This window comes from Hemibagrus wyckioides, linkage group LG12, assembly GCF_019097595.1.
Source record: "Hemibagrus wyckioides isolate EC202008001 linkage group LG12, SWU_Hwy_1.0, whole genome shotgun sequence".
Classification (NCBI taxonomy): domain Eukaryota; kingdom Metazoa; phylum Chordata; class Actinopteri; order Siluriformes; family Bagridae; genus Hemibagrus; species Hemibagrus wyckioides.
Window position 1 is genome coordinate 9,155,149 of NC_080721.1, and position 21,509 is coordinate 9,176,657.

The 21,509-nt window shown below is 39.5% G+C and overlaps 1 protein-coding gene across 2 annotated transcripts; it reads right to left on the minus strand.

Annotated features, from left to right (window-relative positions):
* Positions 1-1,465: 1,465 nt before the first annotated feature.
* Positions 1,466-20,310, minus strand: lpcat1 (lysophosphatidylcholine acyltransferase 1). 2 transcript variants are annotated; one of them, XM_058405201.1, is made up of 15 exons: positions 19,964-20,310; positions 14,465-14,604; positions 13,828-14,042; positions 13,527-13,639; positions 12,632-12,692; positions 9,995-10,053; positions 8,828-8,862; positions 8,651-8,705; positions 8,464-8,546; positions 8,248-8,373; positions 3,986-4,139; positions 3,718-3,810; positions 3,435-3,576; positions 2,461-2,646; positions 1,466-2,317 (listed from the first exon to the last, which is right to left on the minus strand). In XM_058405201.1, the coding sequence occupies exons 1-14, from the start codon at positions 20,081-20,083 to the stop codon at positions 2,462-2,464; spliced, it is 1,581 nt and encodes a 526-aa protein (XP_058261184.1). In that variant the 5' UTR covers positions 20,084-20,310; the 3' UTR covers positions 1,466-2,317; position 2,461. The 2 variants fall into 2 exon arrangements, with proteins under 2 accessions (XP_058261184.1, XP_058261183.1); XM_058405200.1 differs by having other exon boundaries at positions 1,467-2,646.
* Positions 20,311-21,509: the final 1,199 nt, after the last annotated feature.

The window sequence follows — 21,509 nt, forward strand, 5'->3', positions numbered from 1 at the left end:
CAGCTACTGTCAGGATGCATCCAAATCCACTTAGAGCTGCAGGAGAACTGTGTTACTTCATCTGAAAATGCAAATGTAATTACGGCAAATAGGCTGAGCTGCAAGCACGAGCAGGAAGCTTTGTACACAGATCAGACGTCTGTGTTTTACAGTTATCGTGTTGTGTAATCCCGCCACAGTGTCGGTTCTACTGTGTGTTTCTTGCTCTAAGGAATTCTGAGTGAACTGACACACCACGGTGCATGTTGCAGATAAATAACCTTTTCTAAACCTTAATCTCTTGCTCTTAGGAAACACCATTTTGCCTGCACCAACCCCATTATAAGTACATCTTGAAATAAGATCATTATAATACGCCATAAATCACATTAGTGTATTAATCTCATGCTTGGAATATAATTGTCCATGAATTATCCATTATAGGTCATGAAAAATGAATATTTTTCTTCTATAACATTTCTGAAAATGTGTGGAATACTCCACAGGTCACATGATCAACAGGAATTATCAATACATTATCGTAATGTCTTGACTGAAAATCACAGGAAGAAGAAAACCAAGGTCTCTCTCTCTCTCGGTCTGTCTCTCTCTCTCTCTTGGTCTGTCTGTCTGTCTGTCTCTCTCTCTCTGACTGACTCTCTGTCTGTCCCTCTCTCTCTCTCTCTCTCTGACTGACTCTCTGACTGTCTGTCTCTCTCTCTCTCTCTCTCTGACTGACTCTCCGACTGTCTGTCTGTCTGTCTCTCTCTCTCTCTGCCTGTCTCTCTGTCTCTCACTCTCTGCCTGTCTCTCTGATTCTCTGTCTCTGTCCCTCTCTCTCTCTCTCTCTCTCTCTCTCTCTCTGTCTCTCTCTCTGCCTGTCTCTCTGACTCTCTCTCTCTCGCTCTCTCTCTCTCTCTCTCTTATTTTTAATAATATTATATAACACGATACAGACTCATGGGGTCACTTTGAAAGTGTGAACTATAGATTGAAAGCAAAATGAATAATTTAAGTAAATAATTACATTGCCCTCGATGCCCTCGTGTCATTAACTTGGTCGCCAGATACCAACAGCAGTCCTGGGATTTCTAGGTTCATCCAAATATGTGAAACCCAACAATTAAACAAATTAAGTCGCTAATTGTCTGTCTAATTACTTCTTATCACACAGTGGTCCTAAGAGACACCCGTGTCAATAACAGGGCTGCCAGGGAATAAATCCAAAGGCGATTTAAAAAAATAAACAAACAACAACAAAAAAAACCATATTGATTAACTTTCACCAAACTGCTTTACAGAAATCCTGAACACATTTAAATAGTAAAAGTTGTGTGTATTTACTACAGAATTTTATTCCTATTGAGACTCCATTCCACCTGTCAATCAACTATAATAATAATAATAATAATAATAATAATAATAATAATAATAATAATAATAATTGTTTTCTCTTTGCTTTAGACTCAATTAAAGAATTATTTAGCTTAGAAAATGTTGCTGTAATCTAATATATGCAGAAAATGTAGAAGCATGTATATAATAATATCCATCCATCCATCCATCCATCATCTATACCCGCTTTATTCCTAATTAGGGTCACGGGGGTCTGCTGGAGCCTATCCCAGTGCACATTGGGCAAAAGGCAGGGGTACACCCTGGACAGGTCTATATAATAATATAGCATATAATAATTTATAATCACACTCCAGTGTCACCCAAATGGGAGTCTGGTTCCTCTCAAGGTTCCTTCCTCATACCATCTAGGGAGTTTTATTTTGCCACAGTCGCCTCAGGCTTGCTCACTAGGGATGATTTTGTCTAACATATAGGACTTTTGTACTATGTTTCTTATGTTCTGTAAAGCTGCTTTGAGACAATGTCCATTGTTGAAAGCGGTATACAAATAAAATCGAATTGAAGTGAATGTGAAAACTCTGCTTAACCTGACTAAATAATTGTTTACGACAGTTCCTACGGTTTCTTATGGCAGAGCGCCCTCTTGTGGTAAAAAAAGGTGGACAGTTAGAATTCCTACCTACTCAAACACAGGTTTTCTTATTATCTTATCACAGAAATTAGAGCTGTGAATCAACTGTAAATAAATAATCATACAGTTTGTTCATTTAAGTGTTGTTTTAACTGATATGATAGAAACATACATGTACAGTATATGAAATTAGTTACTTGGTTTTGATTGTACAAATCTGAATATTTGTTTCAAACAAATAACGAGTACTTTACCTTAATGCATTAAAGTCAGTTTCAAGTTTCCTTTAAATACAGATAAGGAGTACAAAAAATAATTCACTTCAAGTCCAGTCGATTTTCAGAAGATCTGTTAAAACAGTGATGGCAAAAATACAGCGTTCAGTAGAAAACATTAAAACCCAAAGAAGACAAAAACGAACACGTGATCTTTATCTCAAATACACATTAGCGCATGCAGATATCTCATGCAGTCTGATATCTCTAACATACATCAGTCGTGTTTCTTGCTGTTTGCTGTGTTGTGCGCTGTGTTTGGCTCCTGAGGGCTGAAGTCAGGGCAGAAGCTGTTGGCTGCGGGTTGTACGAGTCCTGAACACGCGTGTGAGGATGGTTCATCGACACAGTGGTATGACTCCATGAAGTTGGGACAGCTCTCCATGAAATGGCAAAAATCATCTGAGAGAGAGAGAGGACGCAACAGACGTTTCGGTGATCTACAGTTTCTACACGCTATTATTTTTACGACTGAATTTAAATTAGGAGAGAAATTGTTAAAGTTCCTTAATGTACCCCTTAAGAATGTAAGCACTGAAAAATCAGCATTGCATCAAAAAAGCATTTTTATACCACTTTTATAGTTTTCAACATAATGAACCTCAGTGTCTTCGCTCGAAGGTTCGAACACGACATTCTACCTCAAAAACTTTACCAGGAGAAGACTACAGAAGACACATTCACTCACTTTTACAGGAGTTCTTACATTTGTTTCTCTCAGTGCGAATTAATGCTGCTGTCTTCACAATATCACATTACATTAGCTACTTCATTTAAGCATTTTCATTTAGGGTTTCAGGCAGCATAACAGTGGCCAAAAGATCTTTCTCCTTTGCCCTTTCAACTGGCTAATACATTGATTGTTTTGCTCATTTATGCTTCATGCTGATCTCGGATGATCACAGATGATGTCAACAAAAACACAGCACTAAAGAGAGATTATGAGATTAAATCATTCAAAACATGTCATGAAGTTGGTAAAATGTAGCTGTCCAGAGGCTGGGAAGGAATACGTGGTGTGCTAATAATGTGTGAATCTTGACTCCCAAGACAAAAAAAACAGCTGTGCGAGATAGAGAGATAGAGAGATAGACTAAGAGAGAGAGAGAGAGAGAAACATCTGCATGTTACACCACAAATCTCTACATACTGTTTCACTCTTAAACTGAAAGTAGATATGAGATCATTACCAAACATGATCTTTCCTTTGTCTCCTGTATCAACAGCTCTGAAGACTTCCCCCACAGCGACGTCTTCCACTCCAAGTGCTGACTTCAGAATGACGACCAGCTCGTCTTCCACAACCGCTCCGTCCTCCTCAGCCTCAAACATCTGCACCAAACCAAATGATATGCTACTGTCATGTCTAACCGTTTCATTTTTCTAAGACTGTAGTACTCAGTAATCCCTCATAGTCTGTTCACTACTTAGCAGCAGCTGTCTCTTTAAACCCAGACCAAGTAAAAGCCTTACTCTAAAGGCCAGCTGAAGAGTCTTGAGATATTTAGAGGGTCTGCAGATCACAGAGAGGGCAATGACATATTCCCTCACATCCATCTGCCCATGCTGCGGGAAAACACGACACGAGGTAATTAGAAGGTCTGATAGGCAGTAATGTCTGTCATGTTGCACAGCACGGCTCTAGTGATGCCTTTAAATGAAAATTATTTTAGACTTGATCTGATCAATCTGATTCCTTTTTTTTTTTTTTTTTTTTTTATAAAAATGTGCTACTACTGACCTCCTCAAAGAGTGTGAAGATGTCCTGCAGTGTTTCTGTCACTGGAAGCTTTAAGTACTTTGCAAATTCCTCCAGACTCAGTTTGCGTCCACAGAGTTTGCATGCTTTTTTGCCTTCCTCTTGCAGGAGCACATCTGTGACTCCTACCTTCAGCCTGAAAGAGGAAACAAAACGTACAGAATAACCAGAGAACGACACGCTACATCAGAGCAGAAAAACGCACTACTTGTACTTGTTTTCAGCTGCATTATCATTTTTCATTTCATTTCATTGTCTGTATCGCTTGTCTGATCTATCCTTGGGTCACGAGGAGCCTGTGCCTATCTCAGGCGTCATCGGGCATCAGGGCAGGATACACCCAGGACAACCCATCACAGGGCACAAAAACACACACTCATTCACTCACTACAGGCAATTTAGAGACTCCAATCAGCCTAGAAGCATGTCTTTGGACTGTAACCCACCAAGCATGGGGAGAACATGCAAACTGCACACACACAGTGAGCGGAAGCGAGACTCGAACCCAACACCCAGGATGCTGGAGGTGTAAGGTGAACGTGCTAACCTTGCATCATCATATTCTCAGTAATTTATTTACATTTACATTTCACTTGACTACTGATCAGAAGGTTGTGAGTTGAATCCCAGGTCCACCAAGCTGCCACTGCTGGACCACTGAGCACGGCCCTTAACCCTCAGTTGCTCGGCTGTACAAAAACGTAAGTCGCTATATCTAAGGGCATCTGCTAAATACCAGAAATGTAACCAATTTAACTGTATATATAAATGTCAGTGAGAGGAAGGATACAGGAAGTCAATGAATTGCTCTTTTAAACCATATGAGCGGAAAAAGCTTCAACGCTTCACAAACTGCACAAGACCTCACTGGGTTTCTCTCCTATAAGACAAGCTCCATGGGCAAAGTCTCACTAAAAAAACTAAACAGCTGAAAGTCAGAAAACTTTTACATCTCCAGTTCTTTATCCATAGCCTTTCTGTCAGCTCCAAGTATCTTCTCTCTTCTCTGATCATCATGGAGAACTGCTGCATAAATGAATGCTTTGTTGTTTGTCTTTCCATTGTAAACTCTATAGAGGTTCCAGGAGTCGAATCACCCGATAACGTCGGCCTTGACTCTGTTACAGTAACAGAAATCACACTTTTCCCCTCATTCTGATCTTTGATCTTAACAATAACTAAAGCGTTCAACCTTTATCGGCGTGAATCACTTTTATATTCAGAAATTCGCTCAGCGAAAAAAGGGAAAAATGTGAACTTTCTATGTTGCTAACAAATTCTGACATCTGTAAAACAATGTGCTTTTAAACAAACAAGCAAACAAACAAATAAATAATGAATCACACCCCTCGAGGTGTGACCTGTTACTACATCAGTGACGAGTCAACATTCTGTGCTGATAATCAGTATGATGAATATTCAACATGCAATCTTTCTCTATCGTCATTTTTAATCATTTCTGTATTAAATCTTAACATGACGATTAAAAGGGATCAGAAAACCAGCATTTTACCTGATCTGAATTTGCACTTTGGGAAATTAAGGCTCTTATATTTTATGGTACAATAGCACCTGTTCAATACAAGCGCAGATTATTCTGTCAGATATTCAGCATTTTCTTTGTTTAAAAAGAACCTGACAAAGATCCCTGGAGTGAAACCAGAAATAAAGCTTAACGATTACTTACGCTGTTTTATCACCAGGGGGCGCTGTTCCCAAACCCAAAATTCCTCTCCACGAAATAAAAAACAAAATCTACACGACCTCAGGGTAACTTAAATCAGTCCGTATCCTTCAGTCCCAACCAAGCAATGCATGCACACTTCACGTTCTCTAGTAAGAAGCCAGCTGGCATGAAACTCGGTGCCACACCCAGCGGTTTGATTTTCCATTACTCAGCACTCACAAGAGTGCCAAGATCCCTCTCAAGCCTGAAAGCCTCTTTCTTTCTGTCCAAACATCACCACTTTCCAAAAAAAGTGCCGTTCCTAAAAGTCAGCCAAGGAAAAGACAACTTCATGGGTAAACTGCATATTACCAGAGTTAATATACATTTACATAGCACATGTTAAATACCCTCAAGCACTCAGTGTCATCTTATCCAGAGTTAAGAGAGTTATCTAACACAAAGCCTTCCAGATTTGCATGAATTTGCTTAGGCTACGTCCTAAAATAAACACACCACACTACATAGTGAGTTTACAGTATCGAAGTTGCCACGTTGATGCTGTGATTAATATTTTCAGCAATGGCACTGTAGTTTATTATTAATTGCCTCTTATAAATCCTACATAAGTATATACAACCCCTGGCAAAAAGTATGGAATCACCACTCTTGGAAGATGTTCACAGACATGCCACAAAACTATTTTCATTTAACATTCCTACCTTATGGCTTTATGAAACACTTACAGAAATAAAAAAGAAAGAAACTTGTAGTCAATTGCAACTGTTTTAACAGAGGAAAAAAATAAGGAATCACTCAATTCTGAGGAAAATATTATGGAATCACCAAACAAAAACACCACTAGTACTTTGTTGCACCACCTCTGGCTTTTATAACAGCTTGACTTCTCTGAGGCATGGATTTAACTATCGACAAACAGTATTCTTCATCAATCCGGCTTCAACTTTCTCTTATTGCAGTTGCTAGATCAGCTTTGCAGGTTGGAGCCTTGTCGTGGACCATTTCCACCATAGATTTTCAATTGGATTGAGGTCCGGACTACTTGCAGGCCATGCCATTAACATTATGTCTTTCAACATTATGTAGAAAATAAATCCCTAAACAAAAAACATTGAATAAAAGGTGTGTCCAGACTTTTGACTGGTAGTGTAAACTTGTGCATTTATTGAGGATGTAATGACTGTCATCTCTCCCATACCTTTACCTGACATACAACCCCATATCATTAATGATTGTGGAAATTTGCATGTTTTCTTCACGCAGTTGTCTTTATAAATTTCATTGGAACGGCACCAAACAAAAGTTCCAGCAATGCAGATCTGTGATTCATCACTGAATATCACTCTCATCCAGTCCTCCATAGTCCATGATTGCTTTTCTTTAGCCCATAGAAACCTTATTTTTTTCTGTTTAGATGTTTTTCGTTTGGCTTTTCTGGATATAAATCCCATTTCTTTTAGGCGATTTCTTACAGTTCGGTCACAGACATTGACTCCACTTTCTGCCCATTTGTTCCTCATTTGTTTTGTTGTGCCTTTTCTGTTTTCAAGGCATATTGCTTTAAGTTTTCTATCTCTCTTGACGCTTGATGTCTTCTTTGGTCTACCAGTACGCTTCCCTTTTACAACCTTTCCTTTCTTTGATTTGTACTTGGTCCAAGATTTTAGACACAGCTGACTGGGAACAACCAACATCTTTTGCAACATTCCGTGAAGATTTACCTAAGAAGTTTTATAATCCTCTCCTTTGTTTCAAATGACATCTCTCGTGTTGGAGCCATGATTTATGTCAATCAGCTTGGTTCAACAGCCCACTAAGGTGTGCAAGCACTCTTTTTTAACTGCAGATTGAGTGAATCCATATTTTTTTCCTCTGTAAAAACAGTTGCAATTGACTACAATTTTCTTTCTTTTTTATTTCTGTAAGTGTTTCATAAAGCCAGAAGGTTGGAATGTTAAATGGAAATAGTTTTGTGGCATGTCTGTGAATGGTTTTGTTTCTACACAATTAAACAACTGAATGAACATCTTCCAAGAGTGGCGATTCCATACTTTTTGCCAGGGGTTGTAGTTTCTACTACAGAACATCTGTATGTATGTAGAGAAGAGAACCCTAACCCTGAGCTTTTCCAGCATACTTGATGCAGAGATAACATCTGCAGGGGCAAAAATATTAAATTCTCTCCCTCTCACTTTCGCAAGTTCACATACTTGCATTGAGTCACATGCTTGAGTAACGCCATCGTAGGTGGTGCGGTTACCTATTTCCACATGCTGAGGAAGAACGTTGCGACAAACGGCGTAAATAATGGCAACATAAGAGATGGTGAAAGTAGATAAACAACTGACAGAAGACGAGGAAAAGAAAGAACTGCTTATTTTGTTCCATATTTACAAGAACGATGGGCTCGGGTTCAGGCCCTGCTTGTACTGACAAATCCCAGGCTTGTGGGTTCATCCAGCTGCCATGTGCTCTACACAACACGCTATGTTGTCCGTGGAAGCCAGAGAGACGTCACCTATGCATACAGTATTCAGAAGTCTCTGACGTCACTCACCCGAGTTTACGCACCAGTCTGGAGAACTCCAGCAGGGATGTGTGGCTAGGTAAACACAGGGGACCTTTGACCATTGAGAGCTGACAGTCTTCAAAAGAGTAGTCTACAGTTGGTACTTGCAAAGCTCTGAAAAAAAGTGCACGAAATAGAAAAATGAACATCACACGTGTGGTCATGCGAACGTTCAGGATCGTTACGCTTGAAGTGGACACTGACTTGGCCATGATGCGTCTCACGTTGCTGGCGAACAGAGCCGGATCTCTTTTCTCTTCCTCTGATGGTGTGTAAATAGGGAGATACTGATAGCAAACACAAGCAGAGTGTAATGACACATAGGAAATCATCCTTTCAATTACAGTTAAAAAAGTAAATATATATAACCACTGAAATATAAAATGATCACCTCGATCTCCACAGGATTGTGGATCTGACACAGTGTGAGCCACAGAATCTTAAATCTGAAAGCAAAGTATTTTACATCAACCTTTTATTCACAATTATCTAACATTTTTTTTTAAAAATGTGATTTATCTAAATTGTCTCATAATGAGGACATCTGTGAGAATCTGAGACAACTCACGCTCCAGGTCCTTGCCATGTCCACGAGATTGTGTCCTAGGAGAAAAAAAAAAATGGAGATTAAAGCTAAACACACAAGGCCATGTGGTTACTACAGCCTGCAAAAAAAGCACCTGAGCAAATAAGAAGTCAAGGTCACGTGTGCACGTGGATCTAAAATTCAAGCCTCACAGTGTGGGAACTCCGAACTCCTTACAAGTTTTCCGAGTATCTACATGCAACCTGAGCATCGTGCCTTCATAATTAATGAGAGGTGGATGAGTAAGAGGCATTAGACGTTAGAAGTGAGAGAGAGAGAGAGAGAGAGAGAGGTGTGCAGTGATGGGAAAATAATCAACAACAACGTGGTGCAATGTGATGTGGAGTTACTGTTACATCCCTGAAGTAGATTATATTCCAATAATGACGTGTCTGGAATAACGCTTTATCATTCATTACACTGATATTACTATTTCAGTTAATGTTATAAAGTATGAACACTGGAGAACATGCTACATTCACGTCAACTCACAGAAATCTTTACAATATCACGGAGTCACCATGTTTTTGTTTTATTTTAAAATCCATATATGTAAAGCGTCCATCACCGTTGTTACTATAGAAACGCTAAAACAGAGCCCGTAATACAGACCTTGGAGCCGTGTTACAGAAAATTCATCAACACCTACAAGGTCAACCAGAATCTAATATTCAGCATCATTGTGATATACACCGATCAGGCATAACATTATGACCAGGTGAAGTGACTAACACTCCTCATCATGGCACCTGTTAGTGGGTGGGATATATTAAGCAGCAAGTGAATATTTTCTCTTCAAAGATGATGTGTTAGAAGCAGGAAAAATGGGCAAGTGTGAGGATTTGAGCGAGTTTGACAAGGGGCAAATCTGTGATGGCTAGACAACTGGATCAGGGCTGGTCTGGCAGCAAAAGATGGATTAACATAATATTAGGCAGGTGGTCATAATGTTATGCCTGGTAGGTGTAACTGCCTGATCGAAACTAATGAAACTAACAAAACTTATATAAGTAAGACACAGGTTCTTCCTGTAGTATAGTACATTATGAATCATTGCTGTTCTGATATGCTGCATAATATTCTGTTTTGTTGCTGGCACTTTTAACATATAGCAGGGTAAAAGCCACTCTTCTGCTCTGCTTTTCTTACCAGTTCATTAAGATAGCGCAGAACCACCGGCTGGACCGGAACCCCAGGAATAAACGCACCTGAAGGAGAAAGAGGGACATGTCATTGTTGTTCAACAACAGAGCACACTGATGTGTTAGTACAGCTCATGAATATTTATGATTGTGCGAATTGCAAAAGCAAAAGCACTCCGGCTGTGTGGACGGTGATGAGTAACATCCTTTTGTGTCAGTGGCTGTGTCCTCAGTTCACCTGAAGCTGGTCATGAGAGCAGAACAATAAAAACAGGCAGTCTCATCTGACCCATCCTACAGTAACATGACTCTGTGTGTGTGTGTGTGTGTGTGTGTCCACGTGTCTACTTGGGTGCATGCCTGTATATTTTATAAATGTATTTTAGAGTGGGTTGAGTTTCATGACACATTAATCAGTCAGAAATTTAGTCTATTTATTATTATTATACATTTTTACTATTTTATTAGTAGTAGTATTCGCCTTTACTCATTTACACCGATCAGCCATAACATTATGACCACTGAGAGGTGAAGTGAATAAGACTGATGATCTCCTCATCATGGCACCTGTTAGTGGGTGGGATATATTAGGCAGCAAGTGAACATTTTGTCCTTAAAGTTGATGTGTTAGAAGCAGGAAAAATGGACAAGTGTAAGTTTTTGAGCGAGTTTGACAAGGGCCAAATTGTGATGGCTAGACCACTGGATCAGAGCATCTCCAAAACTGCAGCTCTTGTGGGGTGTTCCCGGTCTGCAGTGGTCAGTATCTATCAAAAGTGGTCCAAAGAAGGAACAGTGGTGAACCGGCGACAGGGTCATGGACGGTCAAGGCACGTGGTGAGCAAAGGCTGGCCCGTGTGATCTGATCCAACAGATGAGCTACTGTTGCTCAAATTGCTGAAGAAGTTAATGCTGGTTCTGATAGAAAGGTGTCAGAATACACAGTGCAGGACGGGTCAGGGCTGTTTTGGCAGCAAAGGTGGACCAACAACAATATTAGGCAGGTGGCCATAATGTTATGCCTGATCAGTGTATCATGAAATTCCACAAACCCTGACAGTATGAAAACAGAAAGACAGTCAAATAAACAGACAGATACAGGCAGACAGACTGAATGAATGATTGTCAGGATTTATAAAGAGACAAACAATCATACAGACAGATAAACGGATGAAAACACAGACAGTCAGTGACAGACAGTGAGACAGATAAATAGGCAAACAGGAATACAGGCATTCAAACAGACAGAAAGGGCAATCGGTCACAAAGAGAGAGAGAGAGAGAGAGAGAGAGAGAGAGAGGAAACAGATAAATAAACTGTCAAAAGCGTATGACAAAATATTTTGTCAAACTTCCTTCTCTCTAAACACTTGTTTTTATATTGTTCTGTGACAGGATGTGACACTCGAATAGGGAACGTGAGAAACATCGGCTTCTTTTTTCTAACAAAAGATAACAATAAGGTCCAATAAGGTTATGATGAAGTGAAACTGGTTATAAAGGTTATACAGTCAAAATATTTACAGAGGCATGTGTTATAAAAGTGTTATAGAGCGTCTCATTGTCTTTGTGTTACATTCAACCTGCTGTCTGTGTATATGTGTGTGTGTTTGTGTGTGTATCGAGTTGGTCTCTTCACCTCTGAACAGGTGTAAAAAGAAGAGTGATGAACCTGATGACTTTCATTCTGAACACAAAGCTCTCTTTCAGGTCCCGGTCAGTAAACCAAGGGCATCTGTCTCAGTTTCCCTAAACCTAATTACTTTCTATCCTTCGGCTTTCCAAGGGCGGATCTCGGAGCATGTGCACCTTTGAATAACTTTGCAGTTGAGTAACCTTAGGAAAATGACTTTACAGCCACCACTCTGTCACACTCTGGTCTGGATTTGTGCTCATTAACTTAGGCAGTATTCGAAGAGCCCGAGTTATGGCAGTCGGACCCAAACTGCCCTTTACTGTGCTGTTTAAATGGACACCAGAATTCAATTTTGGACAGCAAGTCAGTCTACTGGGAATGTCAGTGACTGTTGAAAATTTTGTGACAATTATAGGATGTCTTACTATATCGTATTACTAAATGATTTGCACATAGTAGGTGTAAAGCAGAATTTTCCCATCCACGAGGTATGTATGGTATGGAACTGCCCGGTGATGGACATTTGTGTGACTGCAGACCTCCAGCACGGATGTGTCACGGTGCAGTGAAACGACTAGAATGGATAAAACTACAAAACAAAGTGATGAGAGAAAAACAAATAAGGGATTTTAGCAAAAAAAAAGGGAGGATTAGGAGTGTGGAGGAAAGCACAATAAAGCCACGAGTGAGACAGGATCAGCAAAACATAACAGGAATGGATAGTGCACACAGGAAGAGGAAGACAATCACTGAATCTCACAGCCAAGTGAACTGTTACGGTCCACAGGAGAGACAGAAAACATGTTCGCACTCATACACACACACACACACACACTGAAACATAACACCAATGGCACCCAGTGCCCAGTCTGAATACACACATTCTCTCACTCTCACAGAGTGAAAGAGACGTCTGTAGGCAGGACGCTGTGATGTTAGGAATAATTATGGTGGGAAAAAAAAAAATAGAAAGATAGCCAGACCGATAGAGGGAGAGGAAATATGTACCGGGTTTAAATGTGATGAGGCAGGATCTGTTGGTGCAGGTCCCCTCAGGAAAAATCATGATCTGAAATCAAATCAGGAATGAGAACACGTTTTATAGAAAACAGCCATGTCAACATGAACTCTTCTAATTACATGTGCCGAGAGCTTCGGATATTCAACACAGACAGACAGACAGACAGTTATATTACATGTATACCGGCAACCAGACAGACAGACAGACAGACAAGCAGATAATCAGACAAGACAATAGACAGGCAGACAGGCAGGTAGATAATCGGACAAGATGATAGACAGACAGGCAGACAAAGTTATATTATATGTATACAGACAGACAGACAGACAGACAGACAGGTAGATAACCAGACAAGACGATAGACTGACGGACAGTTATATTACATGTATACAGACAGACAGACAGGTAGATCATCAGACAGTTAAATTCCATGTATAGACAGATCGACAGACAGACAGACAGACAGACAAAAAAATAAACGGGCAAACTGATTGACAGGAAGACAGACAAAGAGTTAGACAGATATACACAGAAACACAGAGATAGTCAGATGTATTCAACACAGACAGTAAGACAGGTAATCAGATAATCAGACAGGACAATAGACAGACCAACAGACAGACAGTTATGTTACATGTATCCAGATAGACTGAAAGAGAGAAAGTCACAGACAATCAGAGAGAAAAATAGATAAACAGGCAAACTGACTGACAGAGAGTCAGTTAGACAGATGCAGAGAAACACAGACAGTCGGATGTAAACACAGACCAACAGAAATGTATTGAAATGAACTGTGATATAGATGTACTGTAGCCTGCTTTCTCATGCTCTGCTATGATTTCCTTATGATCCTAATCATGACTGTATTAAAGTATGCATTACCTGAGGCCACTGGCCTGCTGAGCATGCTCTGCGTTTAATCTCCTCCACAGTCTTCCTGCGAGAATCAGGATCCGAGCGTGACACAAACACCGGACGGATTAACTTAATCAGCGCTGCGAAAGAAAGAAAGAAAACAAATACGAGGAAATGAGACAGATGCTCAGGAACTTATAGCTGTAAACCTGGGAAGAAGTCTCTCACAGCAGAAAGTGTCTCGGCATCTCAATACCTCGTGTCTGAACAGTTCAAATGTATGTTTACATTTATAAAGAAACCTAAAAACTTTGATTTGTAAACTTACTGCCCCAGATAGGAATGTTTTTGCTCTCGGCTTTCATCACTATCGATGCCATGGTCATGGTCACTGGAATGGCGTCGAAGTAAGACGAGTGCGGTGCCAGTGTGAGGATGGGAGCTTCACTGGGCAGAGCTGGTTTGCCTTTCACCCGGACCCAGTGGAAGCCTCCGGAAAACCACATCGCCCTCATGATGGCTTTGATGATAAGATCCACCAGCCTGGAGTGTGTGTGTGTATGAGAGGAACTTGAATTATCATCCATTACATCACAGCTTTTCTAATCTAACATCAAGCCTGACTTGGCAGTTTTTGTGTTTTGTTAAAGTTCTGCTTTTTATTTATTTATTTTTTCTATGTGGAGTTTTTTGTGCAGATATCTACATAAATTGGACAATCTACAACCATAGGATTCTTCTTTTTAACTACCAGTGAAAACACGTACTGATTTCCTATGGAATTCCTTAATTCCTGCGATTACAAAATCCTGAAATTCCGTAGGGTCTGATTAAACATGCTTTCTGATATAACTCTAGTGTTTACTATTCTTTTTCTGAACTTGAACCTTGTCCATTACATAACTCGGTGGTATACAGAAAAGCCCGATGTTGCAGAATGCAGTGTTACATAAGTGTGAACTCACCACCTCCACCAGGAGAGAGGCTCGACGGCGTCCTCGGTGCGGCCCACGGTGGCCAAAAACGCGAAAGGCCATGCGAGCAACATGAAGAAAGCAGCACATAGCAGTCGCACAGGAAACAGCGTCACGGTCATCAATGCAATCTGGCGAGGAACAAATACAAAAAAAAGGAAATCCAGAATCAAATATCAACTGTGTAATATCTAACTGTGTTTCATTGCCTCTGTATGTGTACAATGAACAATGATGATGACAAATCATTAGTTTTAAATGTTAACAATGAATAAACAGGCATGCAATATGAAAACTAAACACAATAAAAACAAAAGTAGAAAAATATTGTGGAAATATTACAGTGAATATAAATAGCCTCAGAACATATAAAGATATTTTAGATATTTTCTTTATAAAGATATAAAAAGACTGTGATGTTTTAAGTGATAGTAAGCTCCAGATCAGATTTATAATATTATTAATATAATATAATAAAGAATGGTATGGATAAGAAACTATATTAATCAATTTCCTGTCTCGAAATCAAGTACAGTTCTTACAAATATACATTCACTCCAGGACATCAGACACAAGATTCAAGATTCAAGATTCAAGAAGCTTTATTGTCATTTCAACCGCATATAGCTGACGCAGTACACAGTGAAATGAAACACCGTTTCTCCAGGACCTGGTGCTACATAAACATACAACATATAGTGCAAACACAAAAAACATCACAGAGCTAGGACCGAAGTTTGCAAAGTGTGCAGCTAGGTGCAGACAACACAGTGCAAAAACAATAAGTACAAAAAGACAACACAAAAACACAGGACACTTACTGTAGCGCCGCAGAAAAGAAAAAGAACACGTGCAATGGAATGTAAATGAAATGAAATGAAATGAGATGATGTACAACTATGAGACCTGACAACATGTATTGTGCAAAAATACAATAGCAGCGTTTGAGGTAGTGCAAAATAGAAATAAACATAAATATAAATATAGCAGCAGATGTAATAAACACAAGGGTTGAGGTAGTGCAATAAGTACTGAACAATATAAGTTAAGTGTGTGTGTCCACACATTGTGTGTCCACACAAGACTGGAGAAAACTCCCAGCTGAGCCCCTTCTGTGTTCCTTGCTGAAATTCGGTGTGATCTATGTGTTATTGCGGTTCATCCACCTCAAAGTTTGATGTGTTGAGATGCTTTTCTGCTCACTGTGGTTGTATATGTGTTACTGTGACCTTACTAACAGCTCAAATGTGTCTGTCCATTCTCTTGACCTCTATCATGAACAACGTCCTACAGATCTGTGTAATTTTGCATTTCACCTCAGCCTCCTGACTGACCGATCAGATAATTCCGTTGTATTTATGTTCAAGTGTTCTTAATAAAGTGAACAGTGAGTGTATATACACATTTCTTGAATCTATTATTTTAATGCTTTGCAGTGAAATCTAAAGGAGCAGACACAAGATCAAAATTAGGGATCTTTTTCAGGGTTGTACTTGTCATTGAGCAATAATACTTGGACGCATTCAGAAATTCCTGCCCAGCTTTAATATTCAGGAACCATAATGAACTTGTTTGTGCGTGTGCACTCAGGTTTATGTTTTGTAGAACTGCCTGGGTGGAGGCAAGTTACAATAATAATGTAAAACTATAATATAGGGACTCAGATTAACCCTGTAATATCCAGCAACAACCACTCTCAATCTCAATTTACAGTACAGAGCTCCTCCACAAGATGTTTCCTCAGCCATTCCCTAAATCCTCATTAATAATGCAGAAAGAGTTTACAGTCAGGGATAGTAGAAAGGGCGCAAAAGTATGCAATGGTATGTCGGCAGATTTATTTGTTTCAGAGAAAATACTAGTTTTTGTTTTGAAGTGTGATTTGGAAGAAGATGAAGGTTATACATCACATACAGCACCATTGCCTTCGCTCAGCTCAAGAACCTCTCAGGAATCTTCTCTGCCTCATGAAATGAAGGGCTTCCATTTGGTATAAAAGGACGCTGATACTGAAATGGATAACCTACATCATAGTAATCAATCAGACATGGTAAGAAACCTCTCCAAACCTGCATGTGCTACTAGCAAGGAACTCCTTGTGCTACGTTTTAGGCGTATGATGGTTTGTCTTATAACTTGTATTGCAGCAAGATGCTCAGAAATACTCTTGGTATTTTCACAGAACAGTTGGCAGCTTTATTTGCTATCATTTAATTGTTGAAATACATCCAGCTGGATGTCACGTGTTCATGAGCTAGGCTTTTGCGTAGCTGATATCAGTATCAGTAGCAATGAACACTCAGTGTCCTGAAATTGAATTTTTAACACCTTATTTCTGCGAATCCGTTTCCGTTTCTTTCACTAGCACTTTAAATAACGTTGTCTGAGTAAACAGTATGGTATCACTAAGCAAGGGCATGAATATTAAACATGAATATTTTCCCCAGTTCTAGACTCAGTCACCTTAAAGTATACATTAAGGACGTTTTTTTGCATTATTTTGCCTGCAGGTATCTTCACAAAGCCTAGTCACTGTAAAAGCATCGTTTTATCACAGAACCAGCTCGACTAGACTCCGAAGCTAATTTAAATGTAAACAAAGTCCGCACACAGCCAGTGTTTGCCCTTTTTATATGTCCTGGGTCTTGAGAACTAGCAAGTGTACAAAGCTAGTACTCACACCCTTGTAGTAGTTCGAAGCAATTCGGCTTCAGAGTTTTACAAAGAGCAGCTTAACGCCATAATGCGTTTGGTTCACTGAGGCATTGTGGGACTCATCTTCACAGTGTGCATTAATTATAAGGTGACATTATTCACACCACTCTGATCAATCTTTAATTTTTAATGTGCGATGTGATCATCCTCGTTCATCCTCGGCCGCTCGTTCCAGATGCATAAATAGTTTGAATAGTTTAAACACAAAACATAGTTATCATAACACACATACCTACTGTCTGTATAGTATAACATAATGGCACTGTACATGTTCAGTGCTCGAAGTGGGCGTGGCATAACCTTTAAACCATTCTTAGAAAGAGAGATTGCAACATTCAAGGAAAGACTGAACACTTTAGAACTGCTAAGACCTTAGAGTCTTTTGTAAACACACTGATATAGCATTTTCTATACGGTTGAGATCATAAGTTTACATACATCCCCCTTTGCTGAATCTTAAAAATATTAATCATTTAAAAGATGATGAGAGGGATCTGTTTTTTTATTTAGTTCTGCCTTAATATTCAGCTATTTCCCATAACAGATCTTTGCATCTAGTCTACAAGACAAGATAACTGAATTTACACTAAAGAACCACTGCAAAAGTTTACAGCTCTTCGATTCTTAATATTTTTTGTTGTTGCCTGGATGATCAACGACTGTCTTTATAATTTGTGATACTTCTCCATACAGTTACTCTGCCCACGGGTCTTCAGAAAAATCCTTTAGGTCCCTCAAATTCTTTGCTTTTCCAGCATCTTTTACACATTTGACACATTTCCTATTTATGGCTGTATGATTTTGAGAACTCCGTCCAGGGTGTATTCCTGCCTTGATGCCCAATGATGCCTGAGATGCCCGAGGATAGATCAGATAAGCGGTACAGACAATGAAATGAAATGTAATGATTTTGAGATCCATATTTTCACAATGAGGACAACTGAGGGACTCGTACATTTACAAAAAGTGTTACAAAAGCAAACGTTCACTGATTCTCAATAAGGCGACATTAAGAGCCAGCAGGAGGGTCAAATTATAAAAAGGGGTGATCGGTGTAAATTGTTAGTATTTTGTGTTCTGGGAAACATGTAAATAGAAGCTATTTTCAGGATTTCCTCATGAACAAAGGAATGCCAAAGTGGTACAATGGGTAGCACTGCCATCTCTGGTTCAATCCCCAGCTTAAATTACTGTCTGTGTTGAGCTTTGTATATTCTACCTTTGTTTAGGTCTTTTGTTTAATAGGGTGGTGGGGGTTCTTCTAGAAGTTTCTCAACAAAAATTACCGGTAGGCGGATTGGACGCTCTAAATTGTTAAGACGTGTGATAAAAATCCCAGGGAATATTCCTGACTCTCACCCAGTATTTCTGGGATCTGGATCCACCACAACCTGGAGACCTGTAGGTATAAGGGGAATTTCCGGACATGCTGTTATTGTAAAACATTCAAATTCCAGGTTGTACCAGTAGCTGGTTCACATGGAGCCACATCACACCATCTCATCAATATTCATCAACCACAATAAGGTTACTACACTTGTAATAAAAAAAATGTAAAATAAATAAATAAATAAAGGCAACTGAAAGATCATGAGTTTCAATTTCACAATTTACTTTCACAACAGTTCCATGAAAGTTCGAGTCTTGTGATTCATTTTACTGCAACATCATCGATAAACCTCAATAAAGACTGCATTAGTTATTACACCAAAATACTCATACACATACATAAACATTCCTGTATTTAAACATTAAATGCTAATGGAAATGAGGGGAACACTGTCAGTAAAGCAAACAAGCATGGTTTAGTTTAATAAACTGATCTGCATGGGAGATCAAGAAGAATTAAAAAGACATTTAATTAATTGATTAATCGTGTTTGTGCTCATCCTGTCACAGAGAGGGGGGGGGCAGAAAGAGAGAGAGGGGGGCAGAGAGAGAGAGAGACAGAGAGAGAGAGAGAGAGCAAGAGAGAGTGAGTGAGTGAGTGAGTGAGTGAGTGAGAGAGATAGGCAGAGAGAGAGAGAGAGAGAGAAAGAGAGAGAGGCAGAGAGAGAGAGAGAGAGAGAGTGAGTGAGTGAGTGAGTGAGTGAGTGAGTGAGTGAGAGAGAGAGATGGGCAGAGAGTGAGTGAGTGAGTGAGTGAGTGAGTGAGTGAGAGAAATAGGCAGAGAGAGAGAGAGAGAGAGAGAGTGAGTGAGTGAGTGAGAGAGAGAGATAGGCAGAGCGAGAGAGAGAGAGAGAGAGAGAGTGAGTGAGTGAGTGAGAGAGATAGGCAGAGAGAGAGAGAGAGAGAGAAAGAGAGAGAGGCAGAGAGAGAGAGAGAGAGAGTGAGTGAGTGAGTGAGTGAGTGAGTGAGAGAGAGAGATGGGCAGAGAGTGAGTGAGTGAGTGAGTGAGTGAGTGAGAGAAATAGGCAGAGAGAGAGAGAGAGAGAGAGAGAGAGTGAGTGAGTGAGAGAGAGAGATAGGCAGAGCGAGAGAGAGAGAGAGAGAGAGAGTGAGTGAGTGAGTGAGAGAGAGAGATAGGCAGAGCGAGAGAGAGAGAGAGAGAGAGAGAGAGAGAGACAGAAAGCAAGAGAGAGACATCTGGAAATGTATATAGTTAATAGAGAATGTATTTTTTAGTTTAAATCTAAATGTCCAGCTGTTTTAATCTCTCCCTACATTACATGTTAGTTGAAATGTTCCTGATGGATCCCCCTCAGACAGGAAATGACACTTTAATGACAGTTTCTGAACTTTTTAATGACAAGCTGTTCATGTGCTCAATCTCACCTTGACTTTCTGCACAGGACTGACCCTCAGCTCGTGCGTAAAAGGGTTTGTGAAGTGCTCTGAAACTCGGGAATCCTCTCCATTTCCAGCCGGAATCCGCTTTCTGTGTACAAGCCTCATTCTCACCAAAGTCAGCACACACTTTAACTCCACGGCATAAACCAAATAAAAACTCTTTCTCCGCCGCTTCTTTCCGCAGTTAGTGAGAGTGTCCGGGAGCTGCAGTGGTTATCAGCTGGAGTTAAAGCGCATTAATCAGTCCACTCGGTCATCATCTGTATCTGCTGACCACACGCTTTCCTCCCATGTGAACCTGACTCTCTATAATAAACACAGCGCAGGCAATGAAATACTTACAGTGTACGGAGCGCACGCTGCGTCCAATAGGGAGTCACTTGCTTGACGCATGCGCAATGAGCTCCTTCGCGGTCTTTATTTATTTATTTACACTTACACTCTAAACAACATCATTGTCCTGTTTAATATCACAAATTGATTCATTAATAACTTACTAAATAATAAAATCCTACTGCTTATAATTTTCCAATTAAACTCTGTATACAAGCGTACATATTCATGAGCAGTGCTAGCAACTTCTGCTAATAAAGAAATTAAAATCGACTCAAATTAACTAAGACTAAAAGTGATTCACATGCTCCTGTGCACGATATAAATAATGAGTAAACACATTTTAAATGACTATCGAAGCAATATCAAAGAAAACGGCTAAGGCGTTAAATGCAAAGCCGTCGAATTTGTTTGCGAAAATGAGGATCGCTAAAACTAACAGGGAAAAAAGTAATATTAAGTTTGAATAGCTACAAGATCACTGTGTCTACATTTCATTTATGTGTACATAGTTAGAAGGCAACAATATTTTTTTTCTTTCAGATCTCTCTTGTTATAAAACTTACTTTTGAGACAACGTAATAGCGTAAACCAAATGAAATGACAAGACTTTTAAGGGTCTTCTCCTCCAAAGAAACCCGTTATAAAGAATTAAGGGCTATTGGGTATTAAGAAAGTGATGTTTAAAAGCCAAATTAAGTATACAACATATTAATAAACCTAAATACTATGTACAAACAAGCAGGTGAACACAGAATCTGAACAAACACAGACTAAACTAAGTGTTTACGTCACATAGAAACCCATTATAAAGAAAACGCTTAACACGTCTAGCAATAAGACAGTGCTTTTGTGTGTAAAGGTGAATAAGGTGTATACACAAGGTGTGCTAATTTGGTCCTCCAATATCACTGTCTTAGTCCATTAAACCACATTAACAGGTTTTTATGGGGGAGAAATGTCTTTCCACTTGGATGACAGTGCCGTTGTCTTAATAGTAGATAATGTTCATGGCAAACAAAAATGAAACTGAAAAATGGTTAAAGCAACCTTTAGTGAAAGTTGAAAGTTTCTTGTCAGTTATATAAAAACAAAATTCATGAAATGTTTCACTGACTTTGATTACCAAACCAGAATGTCATCAGAAACAGCTCCCCCAAAGCAAGAACTAAATGATAATGTCAGAGAATCACTGTGT

Excerpts from the sequence above, each read along its gene's own strand:
- lpcat1 (XM_058405201.1), bottom strand. The coding sequence starts at position 20,083 with ATGAGGCTTGTACACAGAAAGCGGATTCCGGCTGGAAATGGAGAGGAT. Across the intron at positions 8,706-8,827 it reads ACATGGCAAGGACCTGGAGC|ATTTAAGATTCTGTGGCTCA; the intron begins GTGAGTTGTCTC and ends CTTTGCTTTCAG. Across the intron at positions 8,374-8,463 it reads GTGAGACGCATCATGGCCAA|AGCTTTGCAAGTACCAACTG; the intron begins GTCAGTGTCCAC and ends ACTTTTTTTCAG.